Below are 20,480 nucleotides of genomic sequence, written 5' to 3'. Positions count from 1 at the left end.
GGTCCCACCCCCCCAGAGTCTCCAGCCTGTGGCCTTGACCTCTGAGAGCTTCAGTTTCCTCATCTGAAAAGTGGGAAAGTCATGCCTGTCTGGGAGCCAGAAGGACTGTGGTGAGGCAAGGCACATCAGCGCATGGGAAGGGCACAGGTGGTTCTTAGGATTAGTCATCAGGAAAATGGCAGGAGTGGGGAAGTCCTGTTTATACACACACCTCCCTCTTTACGAGCAAGAGACTGAGCTCTTCTCTATGTGGTGAGGAGCTGCCTTCTGTCTCTTCTACTTTTGGCGTATGCTGTGCCCTCTACCTGCAGGCCTTTCCTACCTGCTAAACTCTTTCTCCACTCTTTCAAACTTCATTTAAAAGTTGTCTCATATCTGATGTCTCTTTTCTCTCCCAGGCACCCTGTCTCACCCCCTTCAGTGGTATCACCTCCCCCACCCCAACTCCCACTCCCAATGTGACCACAGTCTTTTGAACAGTTGCTTCCTTTCAGTATTAATCATAAGTTTAATCTGCCTGAAGTTAAAGATTGTGGCTTGTGGCTCATTTCTCATTCTCCCCTCCAACCTCCTATGCCTGGCCTAGGGCCTGGCACACAGCAGCGAGCTCACTGTGGCAAGAAAACCTGGGTCGTCAGGCCATCAGACTCAACATCACCAGTAAACGAACACACACCCTGATGTACCGCCCTGAGAAACACAGTGTCACCCTGTGGTGTCCCCGCCAGAAATGTTTAACCTGAATCAAATTATGAGGAAAACAACCAGCCAAATCCAAACTAGGGAACATTCTATAAAGATTTGATCTGAACTCCTAATAAAATACTTGAAGACACACACACACACACACACACACACACACACACACACACACACACAGTCTGCTAAAGAACGCTTAAAAGACAGGACAGTTAAATTCGATATGTAGCTAATTACTTAATGCTTGTGAGGAAGGAGGGTTCCTGAGGAGGCAATCAAACCAGGAGCCAGCTTGGTAACTGCATGGAGAATTTTAATGGGAAGCTGATTTCTCACATTGTGCCAGTCAGCCCTTCCCAGCGAGGGGCTCAGAGAGAAGCTGTGGCCACAGGATTTACCGAAGGAGCCCAGTTTTCCCCCTTTCTTCACCTCCCGAGGCAGGCTGACTTCCTTTCTGATTGCAGAGCTAGAACCAAATAGTTGAGGGGCTTTGGGTACACAAGGCAGAGCCTCAGGAGCCCTTGGGGGCTTTAGGTGGAGGAGGCTTTTATAGCTGCTGCTGGGTGATGGGATCTGTGCCCTCCCTGGGCGAAGTGGGAGTAGGGGTTTGGGGGGAGTTTCCCAAGCTGGTTAAGACAAGAACAAGAAGCACTAGGGAAGTTTGCATGAGTTCAGGTTCAAGACGCCCTCCATCCTAACTCATCTCCAAAGAGTTGATGTGGTCCCGCACCCATTTCTTCTGTGGGTTGGCACACACTTGGCGGTGCTTCCGGGTGACAAAGCTGTGGGAGAAGAGGAAAGGATGAGACCTGGTTAGCACTCGGACAGCCATTTTTGGGAATAAGGTGGATTGAGTCACAAAGGGATGATGGTACTGGGGTGGGGCGCCCTCGGAGCTCTGTATGGCTGGATTTGTAGCTTTTAAGGAAAGGATATTTCCTCTCCTGTTGGGTTGTAGGGCTCCAAGCTAAAAGCAGATCTGTGTGTATTTTAACTCCCACACAAACCCGTGCAGTCTGAAGAGGTAAGGGCATGCAGAGCCTGAGGAGTCCAGGGTTGATCTGGTCAACTACTAGCTTTTTCTCAGGGCTTCTCAATTTCAGACCCTGTGCCAGGTGCTCAAGATGTGAGAAAAAGAGGTGTCTTCTAGGAACGGAGTCATGGTTGAATAGATGAGAGATAAGAAGTGCTAAAAAGACCAAACATGTGATTGGGCTCTAGATAACGCAGTAGACGCCCGGGATACACTCAACAAATGAATACATCTAAGTGTGTGTGTGGATGACAGAAGGACATGACCCTGAGTCTTGATTTCATTATTCATGAGTGGATTCACCCTGGCAAATCACTTAGGGCCTCCGAATCTATTTGTTTGCCTCTGAAATATAGATAGAAATAATTCCTACTTTGCACTGTTCTTGTGAGACTCACAATGAGATAGTATTGTGGAGTTCTGGAAAATACCACGCATGTATTGGAATGTTGTGGGATTCTTCTTTAGGAGGGATCAGAGCAACATAACACCAAAGGTCCTGGTACTGGGCATGAGCGCTCAGAGAGGTCAGTGGCCCCGAGGTATAGCCATGGCCAAAGCACCTCTGCCCATTACTGGGCTGGCATGTGGAGGCCTCTGGGAGGTCGAGGCTTTATCTCCACTGGTGTTGATGGCAAGGTTGGAGGTATAAAAGCCTGGGGGGTTCAGTTCAGCTGCCTGCCCCACCTGTTTGCTGGGAGACTGTTTCTATCTAGGCGAGACTGTAGGCCTAGAGCAGTGCTGTCCGTTAACATGTTACTTTGGGGCCAGGCCTGTCTACTTGGACCTTTCTCCTTTTGTCTTCTTTAGGATGTTTTCCTGCACCTTAACAGCCCAGATGTTTTCAGACAAAGTGAAGACTTAGGTCGTCTGGTGACCATGAGGCTTTCTTGGTTTCTTCTGAAGTTCTATCCTGGATATAGTGTTTGTGCTCCAGGAAGCCGCCTTCCCTTTTCTGAGACTCTGAGCCTCTTGGTCATCTCTCTTCCTTCCGTTCTAGTGTGCCAAGGAGAGAAAGGGAGCAGGTGGAGTATGCTGGGCTCTCATGCCTCCTAGTGTTTGTTTGCTTATTTGGGGTGGCGAGGGAGCTTCAAACCAAGCCCCTGCCCTTCTTCAAGCCACGAGTCAGACAGGAAATCCTACAGACTTGCTATCCTCTCTTCTCAGCCCCCTCAGCCTGTAGCCAGGAAATCAAAAGGGCAGGAAACGAGTATCTGGGTTGAGGGTTTCTCAGACCTCCATTTCCTCCTGAAGAATGTGAGACTGAGGAACAACCCCTCCTGGTTAAGCTTCTCTCCTCCATTTTGGGGACCCCCTACGTGCCTGACTTCCCTCCTGCCTCTCTTCCTGCCTGTTCTCTTGGGAGCAGCCTCCTTGGCCTGCCCCTTGAGTGCTGGTATTCTCAGAATTGCTGCCCTTTTCTGTGTATTTCTCCCGAGTCTCTGGCCCTTGGTCTGGCACAGGGCAGGCGCCCAATAGGTGTTTATCGAGTGAGTTAGTGAATGAACTGCTTTCGCTCATGTTTTACCTGTCACTTCTGTGTGTATAACTGTACGTTTGGAGAAGGAGGAGAAGTTAACACTTACCAGGCTGTGTGTTTCATTTCCTTGTTCTCCCTTTGACTCCATTTCACAGATGGAGAAATGGAGGCTCAGAGGGGTTAGCTGCCTGTTGGCTCTGAGCTCCTGCAGCTGCCAACAGGCACAGCTGGGATTCTAACCCAGGCTGACTAGCTCTGGAGCCAGCGCTCCCCAAGACTCTGCTCAAGATCGCCACTCCCGTCTCAGGAGACCCTTTCCTCCTATCAAAGAATGTCCTATCTCCAGCCTCTTCTCACGCTCCCTGCTGGACACTGCTGCAGGGTTTTCGTGCTGGTGCGTGGGCTCTTTCCTCTTTCAACGGCTCTTCCTTGAGACTTGGGGAAGAGGGGAGTCCGTACTTCTCCAGCCGTTTGGGTAGAAACCCAAGTATCCCTCAACCCCCTCTCGTCCTTGTTCCTGACCTCCGTGACCTCCCCTCCCCTGCCAGGGCTTGTTGGCTTCTCCTGTGATGGTTTCCTACCCCGTCTCTCCTTCCCTTCCCCTTCAGGTCCTGTTGAGCCTCAATACCACTCACTTGGGTAACCGTAACAGCCTCTTAACTGAACCTGACTTTCTAGGCTTTCCCTGTGCCAGCTCCTCTCACTCGCTCTAACACTTTTGGGTCCTCGTGTGGACACTCGAGACCCTCCTTGCTTTTCTTTCTTTTTTTTTTTTTATATTAAAATATTTTATTTATTTATTTGGCAGACAGAGATCACAAGTAGGCAGAGAGGCAGGCAGAGAGAGAGAGAGAGAGAGAGAGGGAAGCAGGCTTCCTGCAGAGCAGAGAGCCCGATGCGGGGCTCGATCTCAGGACCCTGGGATCATGACCTGAGCTGAAGGCAGAGGCTTTAACCCACTGAGCCACCCAGGCACCCCAGCCTCCTTGCTTTTCTACATGGGAACGCTGCCTCAACCAAAGGACAGTCCTGGCAGCATTCGCTCAGCCTAATGTCCCCAGTACCTTGGGCTTTTCTTGAACACCTGTGGCAGCAAAGGTTCCCTCACCTCTGAGGCTGGATGTGCTCCCTCTCTCCTTTTGTAATGTCTCTTTGTGCAAGGGTTGCTCTAGACATTTTGTATCTGTCTTTTCCTTGTATCAGACTATGAGTCCAATAGGGCAGGGATGGTGGTTTATTCATCTCTACCTGCCCGTAACAGGTACTCAAATAAGACTTTCTTTCTTTTGAAAAATACTTATTTTCAGAGATAAAATGGGTAGTTAAGTAATAAGTAGTTAAGATAAAAGTTAAAATTACCACTCTCCTTTGAAGGACTCACCAGAACGAAAGCCAATTCTGAATACCTATAGCTTTGCAAGTGTCCCAGGAATTTTTGGATTAAAAAAAACTTTGTGGAATGCCTGGGTGGCTCAGTCAGTTAAACGTCTGCCTTTGGCTCCGGTCATGATCCCAGGGTTCTGGGATTGAGCCCTGCATTGGGCCCTCTGTTCAGTGAGGATCCTGCTTCTCCCTCTGCCTGCCATTCCCCCTGCTTGTGCTCTCTCTCTTTCTCTTTCTCTCCCTCTCCACAAATCTTAAAAAAAAAAAAAAAAAAGACCTTACCATTAGATAGGAAACATCACGATTACCCCCATTTTCACTTTTTAAGTCTCTATCTTAAATTTCTTAAGCAATTATCGCTGTTGACCTTTCTGTAGTAGAAAGAGGAGGCTCCAAGAATAGGCTCTGTCCCTACTGTGCAACTCACCAAAACTCTTTGGGTCTCAGATTCATTATCTAAAATGTGGAGAGAGTTACACATACCTGTAAGGGTTGTTGTGCTGAAATTTTGGTATAAGTAAGGCATTTGATAGAGTGTAGGCTCTTTCTAGGTAGTAGACTGTTAATTTTTTCAAATGCATTAGTTTGCATATTTAAAAGAATCTCATGTCATTGTTTCCTCACCAATTGATAATTTTCTTTTAAATACACTTGGCTGTAACTAGGGCCCGGGCTCTCCTCCTTAGATCTTCTGAGGTTATAGGTGGATCAGTAGGGTGTAGGATATGGGGGAATGTAGGGTTCTTAATTGGAAAGAGATGATTGTGTCGATCTTTTCTCCATGCAGGGGAATGGTAGGTCATATTACAGTAAAAGTCATACTCATAAAGATCAGAGACCTGACCCAGTCCGTCAGAGTGGGGAGAACAGCCCCGGGAACTGCTTGTCTAATTTTCTATGTGATAGTGGGTGGTGGGGGGATCTGAAGTTACAGAGGGGGGAACTATGGCTACCTGAGCAGCTGGGTAGGAGTGGATAGGGTATCCTCTTAGAGGGCTCCTGGGGGTACTGGCTCTGGGATAAAAGGTGTCCCTTACTCACCGCCCCCCCACCCCCCTGCCCTCCACGGTCCACAGGTCTGGGACTCACACGACCGCTGGCATGGAGCACTTGCTGCTGGTGTAAAAATACTCCTGGATGTGGGTGAAGGGCAGTCGGCGGGAGATGTAGGCAAAGCAGCAGGGGGTGGTGTCCGAGGCATCTGGGAGGAGAAAGCAAGGAGACACCTGTATTCATTGCCATTACTCGCGGGGTATAGTGCTGGGTACATTATCTTGGATAAGTCGACTGTTATCTTCCTTTGGCTGAAACTGAAGCTCAGAGAGGTAAAGTCACTTGGCCATGGAAACACGGTAACAGAGTGGGGGATTCTAAAAGAGGGCTGAGAAGATCTCTGCAATCCATCATCTAATTCTTGAGCCTTACTTGTATCTTTCTACACCATAACCCTTTGCTTTTGGTTCTATGGATATGCCGGGCTTCCTCCCAGCTCGTCTTGGGCCCTTTGCCCTTATTCTTGCCCGCCTGGGATCCTTGATGGATTCAGAACTTTGTTTCTTTGAGACCTATGGTGGGTTGGGAGGAGGCTTCCAAAACTCAGACTTCATGGCTCAGCCTCAACCCCTAAGAGGGACCTGAGGATGTGTATTGCATCCTGGGAGCAAGGCATCCTGGCTGAGGCATGGTAAAAAGGGCTCTGAACAGAGAAGGAGGACTTTTTGTTGGTCAGTTAATTCAGGATGACACTGGAAAGTGTCCGCTGCCCCTTCCCAGTAGAGTAGGAGTGTTTAAAAGCCAGATAGAACTTTGAACACCCGTTTTCCCACTTTAGCTGTGTGACCTTAGGCAAGTTACTTGACTCCTCTGGGCCCCTGTTTCTCCATCAGAAAGTCAAGCTCAGCCACTCTAAGAGTAGTGGCAAGTATTAGATGACATGGTACATGCAGAGCAGTCAGCATAATACTTGATCCATACAAGGCTTTAAAAAAAAAAAAATCCTCTCCTAGGATGCCTGGGTGACTCAGTCGCTTAAGTGTCCCACTCTTGATTTCGGCTCAGGTCATGATCTTGAGGTGGTGGAATTGAGCCCTGTGTCAGACTCTTTGCTCAGTAAGAGTCTGCTGGAGACTTTCTCTTTTCCTCTCTCTTGGCCCCTCCCCACCACTCTCTCCCTCCCTCTCTCTCAAATATATCTTAAAAAAATAAAAAGTTAAAAAGTTAAAATCCTCTCCTAAGCCCCACTTTTTCCATCTGTGAAATGGGTAGAATAGGACTGTCCCAACCTTAGAAGTTTCTTAGAAACACTGCTGGTGATAGGCCAGAGTTAGCTGTGTTTCAAGGTCCGGCTAGGCTGCCTCTGCCCGCCAATATCCCCAGCTTCGGTCCACACTCAGCCCCTGAAAGGCTTGGGTGTAGATCCTGAGGACAGAAAAATTGAGCAGAGAGAGGTCCCTGCCATGAAGTGGCTTTGAGATCTCTTGGGACAGCTGGACGTCTAGGCAAAGCCATATATAGGAAGGTAAATTATCGGGCTCAGACAGCATACATGCCGCAGCTAAAGGAGGGCAAAGTCTGGGCCAGTGTGAGGGTCTGGCCCCGGGCTGCAGTGGTCGGGACCTGACTTACATGGGGAGGCAGAGGCAGGAGCGCAGAAGGCGGCGGTGGCAAGGAGGACTGCGAAGGTAACTGCGGAGACCTTCATGGTACCGGTGGGTGGAGGCTGCGTGAGAGCCACCGGCTGCCTCAGGAACCTCGGTGGGGGTCTTCTGAAGCCGAGGCTGGCCCTTTTATAGAGGCAGGCCAGTAGAAGGGTCGTCCCCCACAAGGGGAGTTTCCAAAACAGCAGCCACGTACTGCTTGGTATCATAAGTGAAATTGCAGAAAACGGAAAAGAAAACTGAAATAGGTTCCGGAAATTTGAGTCTCTCTTTCTCTCTCTCTCCTCCTCACTACCTCTGATCCAGCATGAGCTCATCTGTTCCTTCTTTGCCCTCCAGAAGAGCTAATATAAGCACGGGCGGTGGAAAACCTCTTCCTCTGATGGCATCTTCAGCTTCCTCTTTTGGGACAGGGGTGCTTATCAGAGGTCCAGAGGATGCTTCCCCGGGGGTGGTGGGGGCAGTTAGGATGGATTAGAAATAAACGGAGTGTTTATTTGGTCACTTTCAACCACATGCGTTACAGATCCGTATTTCTTGCTCATGCATTACAGATCCGTGTTTCCCCTCTCATGCATGGAAGGGAAGGTTCTCTGACATCTAGCCCCCAAAGGAGGTGAGAAAACCCACCCTAGGGTGCCAGCCACTATTCTAAAGATCTTCCAGGTCAGCTCATGTACTATTATTATGCTCATTTTTCCCATTTTACAGATGAAGAAATTCAGCAATTGCTGGGATCCCCTCTCATTTCTAAGATCTCGGATACAAAAGTGACAGGATTTGAAAGCTGCAGAGGACCCTAGGGATCATTTCTTCCATGTTCTTCAATTGCAGAGGAGGAAACTGAGGCCCAGAGAGTAGAAATGACTTGCTAAGAACACACAGCAAATGAACAGCGGAATCAGAATCCGCTTCAGTGCCCTGTGCACTCAGTATGCCCTACCATGATAATGCTCATGGTTGAGGACATCCTTGAACTGAACCCATGGGGTGGTCTTGATTAAAGACAAGGTCCCTACTCCATTCCAAAGACTTGAGTTCAGTAAATCTTCATCCATTCCTTTTTTTTTTTTTTTTTTTTTTTAAGATTTTCATTTATTTTTAAGAGAGCGACATGAGCAGGAGGAGCAAAGGGAGAAGCAGACACAGAGCAGGGAGCCTGGTGCAGGACTCGATCCGAGGACCCTGAGATCATGACCTGACCTGAAGGCCGACATTTAACTGACTGAGCCACCCAGGTGCCCTCTTCATCCATCCCTATTTGGATACTTCAGAATGCTGACAGTTTGGCCTGGGCTGGGCTGAGGTTGACATCTGAATTATCTAAGAGAAAGTTGTCTAGCAACAGTGGCAAGAGCAAACAAATTAAAAAAATACATAACTTTAAAAAAAAATAATCTTATACGGAGAACGTTTTCTTACTAACTCTTGTGACCTATGTAACTTGGGGTCTGAGGGTGACTGAATCACCCAGAATGGGAAGACCTTATCTCATTTCTCCTCACAGTGACTTTGAGGAAGGGTGGTTATTTTCATTTCACAGAAAAGGTCAGTAAGGTCCTCAGGGTCACATGGCTGATCAGTGGGATTGCACCGAGGTGCTTCTGATGACCAGGCTCAAGCCTTTTCCACTGAGTCACCTCAGTCAGGCAGTTAACGGTTGCTGCGTCCTGTCTAGGAGCCGGCTGCTGCCCTTAGCCTGTCCTAGGAAGCCTCTCCTCTCCGCCTCATGACTCATTCACCCATTTACAGTAGAAATGCAGTTTTGAAAACCATGGCCATCTCATTTAAAGAAACACATGGAAGGCACTTTTGAAACCTTCATCTGTCCACACAGTAATGGTTTGTCTGCTTTAACTGTTTCCCTCACACAGTCCCCCAAGTTACTAAACGTGTGGGAGGCCGTGTAGCCTGGTGGTCAAGAGCAGGGGCTTTGGTGTTTTCCCCATTTATTAGACAGCCTTTGGCCAGGTACTTAATCTCTCTGGCTCCAGTTCCCTTATCTCTAATGCAGTGGTAATAATAATGCCCCCCCCCCAGCTGTTGAGACAGTTAAGTTCCTATAAAAGTATTCGTGTGTAAAGCTCTTAGTACCATGCCTGATGTGTGTTAGGTACTTAATAATGTTAGTGATTATCATCATGTTATTATAATGGCAGTCCCTTTAGGTATATTCTATACTTTAGGCTTTTCAGCCATCTAGATCAGACTCCCAGTTAACATGGGTTAGTGAGCTGTGTCACAAAAAGTGTTGGTTTTTAAGCAGATGGGTCGGTTAGGCATAGGTTAAGGGACTTGCTGAGGTCTCATAGCCTGCGGTGGTAGAACTTGACATTGAACCCAAGTCTGTCTGGGTTTACAGACTTTCTACTATCCTGCATTGTTTCTAGAGAAATCCTGAAGCTTCTGCTAAGGTTCAGGCTTTCCATGTGAGCTCTATTTCTGTTTCCTTTTTCTGATCTCAGTTTCCCTCTTTGAGGAAGAAAGCAAAGTATTTTCCTGGACACCAAATATGCTGAGTTAGGACCCTAGCTGAGTTACGAAGTGAGATGGACCCATGTGATGCTCATCCTTAAGTTCTGGTGAACTTCCTGCTGTAAGTGTGTGTGTGTGGAAGTGGGAGTGGGGGGAGGTAGGATGGTGGTGTTGCTGAGCAGGAAGAGGCAATGGGTATTTCAGGAGTATGTTTCATCCCTTCTGGTGGTTCCAGTGGACTGTGGGGACAAGAAAGGGGGAAGACCCTGCTCGTAATTCTGTTTCTACCTCTCACTACATTCTGCGCAAACTCCGGTTTGGACTCATGGAATTAGTAGTAGGTTCTCTGGTTCTAAGGTCCTGCTTCCATGAGGAAATCAAGGTGCGGGTTCAATGAATGGCGACTATCCTTATGATTCGCCCAGCCTTTCATGTCCTTAAAAACGGGGGACACCTTTCTTTGTGACCCATGCACGGATGGTCAAGAGGACCAAGGAGAGTAATGACAGTGGATGTGCTTAGGAGACTGTAAGGGGAGGTAGAAACATCATGAAGCCCTCCCTGCCCTACCTCCACCCCCAACCAGTGCGTTTGGTCTACACCCACTCAGTCAGTCCTTGTTCACCTGCAAACTACTCCTGGGAGTTGCTGTGAGCCAGACTCTGTTGTGGGTGCTGCAGATGCCACGTGAGCAAGTCAGCCACCTGCCCCCTGCTGTGTGTGTGCGCGCGCGTGCGTGTGTGTGTGCATGTGTGTGTGTGTGTGTGTGGTGGTCTGAGCACTGGACAGTGACAAGTGAAAATAGCCTCCTTTATCATGAGTCACCTTTGTGTTCTTCTGGTCTTTACTCTCTGGACAAAGTAACAACATCTTATGGTCTTTCTTTTCTAGTTGCTTTTTGTATTCTCCCCGTGATTGCCATCAAAATCTTGGACATGATAAATGCTAAATTCATGCCGGTTTAATCTGAGTAACTTCCTATAGCCTCTCGAGTCAGTGCATGGGTTCTTTGGAGTCGGACTCCTAGGTTTGCATGCGGCTGTATTACTTCTCACTGCTGACCTCCGGCAGGGTGCTCACCTTCTCTGGGTCTCAGTTTCGTCTGTGGAGTGAGAGATTGCTTCCAGCCTGTTTTGGGCAATAGAGCCCTTTAAGAATCTGGCGAGAGGGGTGCCTGGGTGGCTCAGTCATTAAGCGCCTGCCTTCGGCTCAGGTCAGGATCCCCAGGGTCTTGGGATCGAGCCCCACATCGGGCTCCCTGCTTGGCGGGAAGACTGCTTCTCCTCCTCCCACTACCCCTGCTGGTGTTCCTGCTCTCGCTGTGTCTCTCTGGCAAATAAAAAAAAAAAAAAAAAAAAGAAAATCTGATGAGAGCTGTGAATGCTTTCGAGGCCCACACAGACATACGTAGTTTTGCGTGTATGAGGTTCAAGAGATCCAGCAGGCTCATTGACTCTTGAGTTCACAGGGCTTGGTTGTCATCAGCTCCCCTCCCACTCCCGGATGTGAGTCCATTCCTCGCTAGAGCTAGACACACACTCTTTCCAGCCTAGGGCAGGCCCTCCCTCGCCCTCCTGGCCCAGTCTCCCTTCTCCTCTTTCATTCCTTCCCTGAGCTCAGCTGGCTGCCTGCCCAGCCTCACACTGTGATGTTAGGAAACTGAAGACAGGCAAAGAAAGCCAAACCTCGTGCCCTTTGTGTTCCAAAGCTTTGCTCAGACCTGGAGTTCCCCTCAGCATCCTGTGGCTCTGTTTTTTTCTGGCTGCTTTTTAAAAAAAGGCCCAAAGCAGGGAAAGTCCCTCTATTCTCTAGGAATCCCAGTCTGAGCCCTGAGAGAAGCCCGAGGCCAAGTCGTTTCCTCCCGAGGAGCCTTGATTTTCTCCATCTGCAAATTGGGAGAGCTGCTCCCTGGCTGCATCCCTCCCCTGTCCTTGTTTACAAATATGAGTATTTCTCCCAGGAGCCAGCTAGCTGCCTTCTCACCCGTGTGTCCACAGGGCCCTGCCTGGGGTGGGTACTCTGGCCGGGCTGTTGGAGGGTCTGAAGGGGCAGCCACACCGAGGAATTGCCCAGCGGGGGAGGGGAGCAGGATTCGAACCCCTACCCAGGACTCTTCCTGCCACACCTTGCCTTTCATATTGGTCTGATCTGTTCTTTCGGTGCCATTCTATCCTGCACCTTCCCCCACGCCCCATGCACCTCCAGTGCATTTCACCAGGTCAGGGGTATGAACTGTGACAATTTTTTTTTTTTAATAGTTTCAATCACATTTGGCCTGGAGGGCTGCAGCTCGGCCTCCCCGCACGCTTCTCGCCTTCACCACATGAGACAGCTGCCTGAGTACACCCGCTTGTTTTCGGCAGCCTGTGGTGTGTTTGTTGATAAGCTCACCGCCTCAGGTTACTGGAGGAGCCCACCACAGGATGCCTCGGGGATGGGGCAGCCCTGGGAGTGGGGCCCAGGGAGAAGCATCTGTTCTTACAGATCTGCTGAGTGCCAGCTGATCTCAGGTGCTACTCCTCCTGATGCTTGGGAGTCTGTTTTATGGTTCTGTTTCCCCCAGCATGTTTGCCAGAAGCAGCCATTTTCTTTGCGCCTACTCCCACAACACGGCCGCCCCCTCCTTTCCACTGTCCCCCGTCCCCGCGGGAAAGCCTGGTGAAGAAGGACACACTTGGGGTAGCAATCCGACAGATGACCTCCTCTCTGTATGTCTTCGGACAAGCTATTAACTGTTCCACAATCTTGGTTTCCCTTCTGAAAATGGGACAAAGAATATCCAGCTCTTGAGGATGCCTCAGGATTAAAAGACAATTGGTCACCTGCCCAGCACCATTCGTGGCACAAGCAGATATGGGGATCACAGTTCCTTCCCTTTCTTCCTCCAAGTGTCCAGGCTCCAGGGCTTCTCCACTCCATGTCTCCCCATGCCCCCTCACCGAGTAGGGGTGTTCATCTCAGCTCAGTGTTAAGGGACATGGGGGCGGGGGAGGGGGAGTTGACCATATTTTCCATTAGTTATTAGACACCGTGCTGGTCACGTTAGGCATTATTTCACTTATTAGGAAGAAAATATGTTGAAAATGGTGATGACTCAGGCCTGCCCGAAGCTTTCTCACCCTCCGTGCCTTGGACTTCAGAGACTCGGCCTCCATGCTCTGTCCTTCACTGGATTTCTCTCTCTCGCTCCAAACTTGGTTGTGGGGTGACATATGGCCCCCTCTTCTCTTCCTGGTGGTGCCCACAGCCAGCATGCAGACCCTTTCTCAAAGAGTTTCACAGACAGGCTTACAAAGGAAATGACACAAGTTTCAGAATCTTAAGGACTCTTGTGGTTGTGGTCTGGATTCTGCCCCTTTTTGGAGCTGGCCTTGGGAAGCCCCTTCTTGCCCTGCATCCATTCTCAGGGATGGGGGTCCCCAGTCTCTTTCTTCTCCTCTACATTGCTTCCCCAAACTCCTCCACCAGCCCTGCCCCCCCCCCACCCCCCCCAGCACAGGGGCCTGCAGAACATTCAGGTTACCATTGGGGCCTTAGAACTTCCTGAGACATTGACATTTTTGAGGACATCCAGCCTGGGTGAGGAAGTCCCCTTGGGGAATTTCCTCAAAATGGAATTTGGAAATTCTACATCTTAGTCATTCCTCACAGAGGCAGCTTTCACGAAGCAGTGAAAACAGCAAGGGACTGGGAATTAGGACCTGAGTTTGAGTCCCACCCCAGCTGAAATTTTTTTTAGCCCAGTGATTTTAGGGAATCACTTTCCCTTTATGGGCCTCAGTTTCCTTATCTAGGAAATGGAGGTATGACAGTCTTATTTCTGGAGGCTTTCTCAGTCAAAAGATAGAAGACTAAAGGAGGACTTTGGGGGTAGGTGTCCTGTTGCCCCTAAAACCAGTTCACATCACCTCCCCACCACAGGCAAGATGGAAGGGTCATCATGCCTCCCCTCCTTCCCAGCCTTCCAAGGCCTGGGACTCAACACTTGGTCCGTCAAGTCCTTTCCAGGTAGTGCTGTATTTATCCACGTGCTTCCCACTCTGCTCTTTGACTCCCCCATGCTCTCATCTCTTTCCATTCCTCCACCCAACCATCTACTCGTCCACTCATTCATCTCTGATCTGTGCCATTTAAAATTCATTGTAAGTACAGAAAACAACTTTGGCTCATGTGAGCAGGAAGGTAATATACCAGGGGCGTAATGTTGAGTGGCTTGTAGAATGGACAGAGCATTGGCGAGCCTGACTTGGAAAAAGAGTAGTAGGAAACCAGAAAAGCTCTGGGTGTTTGGGCAGCAGGTATTACCTGACCGTCTCATCAGGGTGCCACTTTTGAAATAAGTGTACTCCAGCCGTTCTTCCTACCCACATCCGCATCTACTAAGGATTCACAGACCTCGGGGAGAGAGGATGACCAGCCAAGCTTGTGTCATTTTCTTGCTTCTTGGCTGGGAGAAGATAGAGCACCTGGTTTGCAGTACCGCTGAGACTGCATACCCTGGGAGAGAAGTAATTCCGTGAAAGGATGTCCATGTGATATTTGGAAGGGGTAACAGATGCCGTGTGGAAAAGTGAAAATAATCAAAGAAACAAACTCAGGGGCACCTGGGTGGCTCAGTGGGTTATGCCGCTGCCTTCGGCTCAGGTCATGATCTCAGGGTCCTGGGATCGAGTCCCGCATCGGGCTCTCTGCTCAGCAGGGAGCCTGCTTCCTCTTCTCTCTCTCTGCCTGCCTCTCAGCCTACTTATGGTCTCTCTCTGTCAAATAAATAAATAAAATCTTAAAAAAAAAAAAAGAAACAAATTCAACCAATATTCCACCCACACATCAGCCATCCGTCCACCCATCCACCCTTCTGTCCTTTTAGCCAACTGAGCAACGCATCCTTGTTGAGGACCCGTCCCATTCCCCAGGCCATGCCAGGCACTTAGATGTACTGCAAAGCCACGCATCAGAAACACCCAAGGGTCTCCTTTGAAGGATGCATCTGTGAAGCCAGAACAAAGATGAGGATCCAGGGAAAGGAATTTATGTACATCCATGTATTGCAGGGTCCCCAACAACATTGCTGGGGGCACAGGGACTCATTCTGGTTGTGGGCAGTTAAGGGATGGTTTTTGTGGGGGCCTCATCCACCAGGAGATTGCTTATGGTGGGCAGAACAGTGTGTGGCCAGATTAGACACCAGAAAACCTGGGTCCGCCTCTAGTCTCTGCTCTTCCAGAACAGTAGAAAAGTCATAGCCCCTTTTCCTTATCTATGAGATGGGAGGAATGAATGTAAGACTTCCTGCCTTGCCTAAACTAGAGAACTGCTGGGGAGGGCAAATGAGTTAAAGGATGCAAAGGAACTTTCTAAGTACAGGGGCAGAGCACTGTTCTCACCATGCTTGCTTCTATTTCCAGAGTGACTGACGATACCACCCACGACTCATGGGTGACTCTCGCTTCTTTCACGCCCTCACTGTCCACCACCAAGCAGTAACCATGGAGAGAGTCCGTTGAGTTTTTCAGTTCCTTAGTCTGGTGGATGAATGTCCACCCCAGAGAAGTGGAAAATCAAGGCTCCAAGTAAGCTGGGCCCCAAGTAAGCTGGAAACACCAGCTGGGGGAGTGTGTATGTGTGGGAACAGGTCCTGGTTTCCTGTGGGTGGGAATGAAATGACAAGTGGAAGCCCAAACCATGTGGGTGGCCCAATTATTTTCAGCTCACAGTGGGAAGGAGCTGGGTTCAAGTCAGCACAGGAGAGGATAGCTGTGACCAGTGGGGGAAGCATGCATGGGCTGGGGGAATGGGCCCTGGACTGAGGGGTTCTAGGCCAGGACTCGGGGTGAGGCATGTCAACTCTCTGAGCATGTTTTCTTATCTGTAAAATGGGTGGCTTGCCTGCAGAGAGCAGCCTGTTGGTGGTGCTGGCTCATCTTTGTCACTTGCTGTCCTAGGATGAATGTCTGGCGAGGCACGGGCTTCCCTGTCTGCCCCTCAGCTCCTCTCTTCCAGCTGAAAGTCTTTTCTTCATATAAAAATCACTCCCTGTGCTGTCTTTCATTGGCAGTGGATGACACATGGCTACAGCCTTTATGGAGGGAGAGAAGTTGGCAAAATCTATTCAACACCTAAAAGCACATGTTGTATTTAATAAGCTCTCTCTAGCAATCCCACATCTAGGGATCTATCTTACACATAGACTTGCATGTACAACGTGAGTACAAGATATGCACGGTTTGATAGTAATGAAGATTAGAGACAATCTCATGGGCCGTCAGTAAAGGATTGATTAATTCTGGCACTTCCATATACTGGAATGTCAGGCAGCTGCTAAAAAGAGTGAAGCAGGTCCCTACATGCAGAAATGGAATGGTCTCTAAGATACACTAAGTAAAAGAAGCAAGGGACAGAATGGCTTATGTAGTATGCTACGCATATGGAAAAACCAAACAAAAGACTCAGCTATGCTTATAAATACCTAGATGCAAACTGCTAACACTTACTTTCCTTTCTGGTTGAGAAGGATAATGGGAAGGCAGTGGGGGAACAGGGGTAAGAGGCAGACCTCTTTTTTATTGTCTATTTTTTTTGTATCTTTAGAATTTTATGTCATGTGAATTTCTGATCTATTTGTAGTCATCTGACAGGCGGTGCCCAGATGTCTGGGGAAAATTCCCATGGAGTTTCCAGTCCCAGACTTAGAGCTTCTTTTATCCCTCAGTCCAGTGAGAGTACCAGCCCTCTCCGGGGGGTTCTCTGGCGTTGACTCACCCAGGGGGTGCTCTCTGTACCAGCCTCACTCCAAGCCCCAGGAAACCCTTCAGGGAAGTGGATTTTAGAATCACATGTTGACACTGAAAATACAGCCTTATGTGCCTTTCCCCAAAGGGGGTGACATTTGATCCCCCTTTGTAGGGTAGAGTAGATCATTATCTCCTCTGACTGAGACTGTCTCCTAGTGGAAACAGCAGGAGCCTTGTTGTTGCTCAAGCTTGGTTCGAATTCCAGCTTCTGCTTCTTGCACTGTGGAAGCTCAAGGAACTCCATCTTGCTAGATGGTTCCCTTCCCTGGGAAGGGGGTGGACTGCTACAGAACTGAGGGGACGGAGGAGAGGAGATGAACTTACTGTATAGAATGCTTGGCGTGCTGTGGGTGCTCAGGAAATGGTCCCAGTGAAGTGACGTCACTTCAACCAGATGAACCCCTTACCATGAAACAGGGAAGAAACAATAATGGTTGGAACCAGGCTCTTTTTAGCAAACACTGATGGGCCTCCTGGGCTTGGCCCCTTGGCCAGTAAAGGTAGAAAAGGTATAGTGCCTGTCTGCCAGGGGTGTATGTTGATCAGATAGATGGTCTGGGAGAACCTCATGTTTGCAGCTTGGGAGAGAGAAATCCTGTCTGCAGAAATGAGGTCTGGAGACAGTGAGGTCTGCCCCAAGGTGACAGTTTGCCATTATGACTTGGCACGGGGGTTTGCAGTGGGGGCTCTCTTGCCAGAGAAGAGGCTGACTTCGTGAGGAGCTGTGGTTGTGGAGGAAGGGGCCTCAGACCAGTAGGGACCCTCAGAGCAGCCTCCCCCACTGTCAAAGGTTCACACCTCCTATCTCCACAGATAACCTTGCAGCATGGGAATTGTTCTGAAGATGGGTTCACCTTCTAGCTCTTTCTCCCAGGATAAGCAGTGGTGGGGAGCACAGGCCTTTACAGTAAGGCAAGCCCGGGGCTAAATTCTTGCCTGGTTGTTGATTCACTCAGTGACTGTTACTCAACGATGCTGTCTTGGTTTCCTGTTTGTGAAATGAGAGTAATAATATTACCTACTGTTCACTGTGAAGATTCAAAGAAATGTGTGAGGCATCACAACAGTGCTGTTTCAGTAGAGCTGGCTAAAGTTGAACTGGCTGGTCTAAAATGAGGACAAAAATCTGAGGGAGGGAATTACTCTTTGGCTTAGGGGGAAACATGCTTTATGGGTACATTTCATTAAAAAGGGGGAGACCCCTTACGTTACCCCCACCTTCCCCTGCATTGCCTAGAGAGGGCTAAATTGTTCTGCACAAGAAGGAAACAGGAGTGGGAGTTGTTCCCAGTCAGTGTGAGAGCCGGTGTGGGGTTGCGAGGGAGAAGAGGAGATACGTGCAGGTCCCCAGTCTTGGGGGAAAAGATCAGGCTGGGGGAGAGGAATTCCTTCTGGCAGGGAATGGCCCGTGAATTTTTAAGGGAGGGATTTTAATGGCTGATATCTTCGTTCAAGTCCTCACCTAAATTATTCTGTGCTACGTTCATGCTCCATCTTATTCAGAACTCATCCTCTGCCCAGATTTCCAGTGAATATCTGTTGATGCCCAATAGCCATACATCAGTGTTTTTTGGGGGGAAATGAAGGACCAGGGCCCTGACCCAGGTGGGGTGAGGCATCATATGAAGAAATGGAGGATCAGTGGAGGTGGAGTTGGGGGAAGGGATGCCAAGATCAGACACAACCCTTCAGTTCTCCCTGGGGATGTGGATGGGGTGTAACTCATGCCTGCTTGCACCATCTGAGATGAGGAATGGAGCAAGTGTTGTTTTTTTTTTAAATTTTTTATAAACATATATTGTATTTTTATCCCCAGGGGTACAGGTCTGTGAATCGCCAGGTTTACCTACTTCACAGCACTCACCATAGCACATACCCTCCCCAGTGTCCATAACCCCACCCCCCTTCTCCCAACCCCCCTCCCCCCAGCAACCCTCAGTTTGTTTTGTGAGATTAAGAGTCACTTATGGTTTGTCTCCCTCCCGATCCCATCTTGTTTCATTGATTCTTCTCCTACCCCCTTAACGCCCCATGTTGCATCTCCACTTCCTTATATCAGGGAGATCATATGATAGTTGTCTTTCTCCACTTGACTTATTTCGCTAAGCATGATACCCTCTCGTTCCATCCACATCGTCGCAAATGGCAAGATTTCATTTCTTTTGATGGCTGCATAGTATTCCATTGTGTATATATACCACATCTTCTTTATCCATTCATCGGTTGATGGACGTCTAAGTTCTTTCCATAGTTTGACTATTGTAGACATGAGCAAGTATTTTTTGATATTCTGGTGAGGCTCCTGATGACCCCATCGCTAGTGGCTCCCAAATGGGTGGCTTAGAAAAGGTGGAGGACATGCTTAGACTCAGGTTGATGAGGGCTGGATGGGGCTGAAGCAGCGGGGGAGGGACCACAGGCCCTGCCACCCCTAGGGAACAAACCACCAGTTCCCCTAGCCGTGGCACTGTGGCAGTCGGGAGGGTTCAGGGGCAAGGCACGATGAACCACATCCCACTGCAGCATCGGCTGAAGCTGGCAGGATGAGAACCTCATCCCTCACCCCCAACCAGGGCCACAAGGCAGCTTCAGTGCCCCCTGCATCCTGAAGTCATCTTGGGAGGTACGAGACAGCCCTGGCGAGGAGTCTGAACTTCACACTGGCCGTGAGTATTTCCGTGAAGCGCCACTGCTCTATTCCAGGGGAGATAGTTTCCCTTAATTGTCATTGTTTAAGTGTTTCTTCCACCACTCCAGTGTGATCAGGTACTGAAAATATCAAGAACTTTCTTTTTACGGGTACATAAGTTGTAACATGTACATTTTTGACACCGCCCCATGACTGATGCTGAAGCAGCGCCACCACCGCCACATAAACACTCACCACCGTCCCGTAAAGAAACCACCCTCTCATCTCACAGACTCTGGCTGCTTTGTAACCTCAGCACCGCGGACACGCAGACCCCCAGGAGATCATCTCTCTTCAACCCTGTTCATGCTTCCGAAAACAGGAGGGAAATCTCTGACAGTGGTGACTCTCCCTTGTGTCCTGCAGCTGATTTGATTGCTTCAAACCTCTTAAGAAGGCTTGATTTCTCCCCAGGGACCAGGCAGGAAATGCTCAGAAAGTAGGATGTGGAACTGTTTTCTTAGAAAAAGAGAGAGAGAGAGAGAGAGAAAGAGAGAGAGATAGAAAGAGAAGTAGAAAACAGAGGCTGAGGCTAAGTCACAGTGAGGAGAGGGGCTGGAGCTTGGTCCATGGGTGTCTGACTGTTTGGATTTTATTTTTTTTATTAACATATAATGTATTATTAGCCCCGGGGTACAGGCCTGTGAATTGTCAGGCTTACACACTTCCCAGCACTCACCATAGCACATACCCTCCCCAATGTCCATAACCCAACCACCCTCTCCATACCTCCTTTCCCCCAGCAACCCTTAGTTTGTTTTGTGAGATTGAGAGTCTCTTGTGGTTTGTCTCCCTCCCGATCCCATCTTGTTTCATTTTTTCCTTTCCCACCCCCCAAACCCACCACTTTGTCTCTCAAATTCCTCATATCATGGAGATCATACGATAATTGTCTTTCTCTGATTGACTTACTTAGCTCAGCATAATACTCTCTTGTTCCATCCATGTCATTGCAAATGGCAAGATTTCATTTCTTTTGCTGGCTGCATAGTATTCCATTGTATATATATATATACCACATCTTCTTTATCCATTTCATCGGTTGATGGACATCTAGGTTCTTTCCATAGTTTGGCTATTGTGGACATTGCTGCTATAAACATTTGGGTGCATGTGCCCCTATGTATCACGATATTTGTATCTTTAGGTAAATACCCAGTAGTGTGATTGCTGGGTTGTGGGGTAGCTCTATTTTCAACTTTTTGAGGAACCTCCATGCTGTTTTCCAGAGTGGTTGCACCAGCTTGCATTCCCACCAACAGTGTAGGAGGGT

The 20,480-nt window shown here is 48.9% G+C and overlaps 1 protein-coding gene and 1 long non-coding RNA gene across 2 annotated transcripts; one reads left to right on the top strand and one right to left on the bottom strand.

Annotated features, from left to right (window-relative positions):
• The first annotated feature begins 11 nt into the window (after positions 1–11).
• Positions 12–19,178, top strand: LOC106005319. Its single transcript, XR_001178589.2, has 3 exons — positions 12–110; positions 15,133–15,297; positions 19,092–19,178. It is a non-coding gene; the product is annotated as an uncharacterized LOC106005319 (long non-coding RNA).
• Positions 1,240–7,487, bottom strand: CCL5 (C-C motif chemokine ligand 5). Its single transcript, XM_004747141.3, has 3 exons — positions 7,221–7,487; positions 5,685–5,796; positions 1,240–1,481 (listed from the first exon to the last, which is right to left on the bottom strand). Exons 1-3 carry the CDS (start codon positions 7,459–7,461, stop codon positions 1,394–1,396), a joined length of 441 nt encoding a protein of 146 aa, XP_004747198.1. The 5' UTR covers positions 7,462–7,487; the 3' UTR covers positions 1,240–1,393.
• Positions 19,179–20,480: the final 1,302 nt, after the last annotated feature.

This window comes from Mustela putorius, unplaced genomic scaffold (assembly GCF_011764305.1).
Source record: "Mustela putorius furo isolate JIRA1106 unplaced genomic scaffold, ASM1176430v1.1 tig00003962_pilon_pilon_pilon, whole genome shotgun sequence".
Classification (NCBI taxonomy): domain Eukaryota; kingdom Metazoa; phylum Chordata; class Mammalia; order Carnivora; family Mustelidae; genus Mustela; species Mustela putorius.
The sequence above is the reverse complement of the archived record's forward strand: the minus strand, read 5'-3'. Positions and strand labels throughout refer to the sequence as shown.

Bases quoted from the DNA above. Each gene is read 5' to 3' on its own strand.
- CCL5 (XM_004747141.3), bottom strand. From the start codon at position 7,461: ATGATACCAAGCAGTACGTGGCTGCTGTTTTGGAAACTCCCCTTGTGG. The intron at 5,797-7,220 runs GTAAGTCAGGTC...TTCTCCTCCCAG, and splicing joins TCCTGCCTCTGCCTCCCCAT to ATGCCTCGGACACCACCCCC. The intron at 1,482-5,684 runs GTGAGTCCCAGA...CTTCTCCCACAG, and splicing joins TGCTCCATGCCAGCGGTCGT to CTTTGTCACCCGGAAGCACC.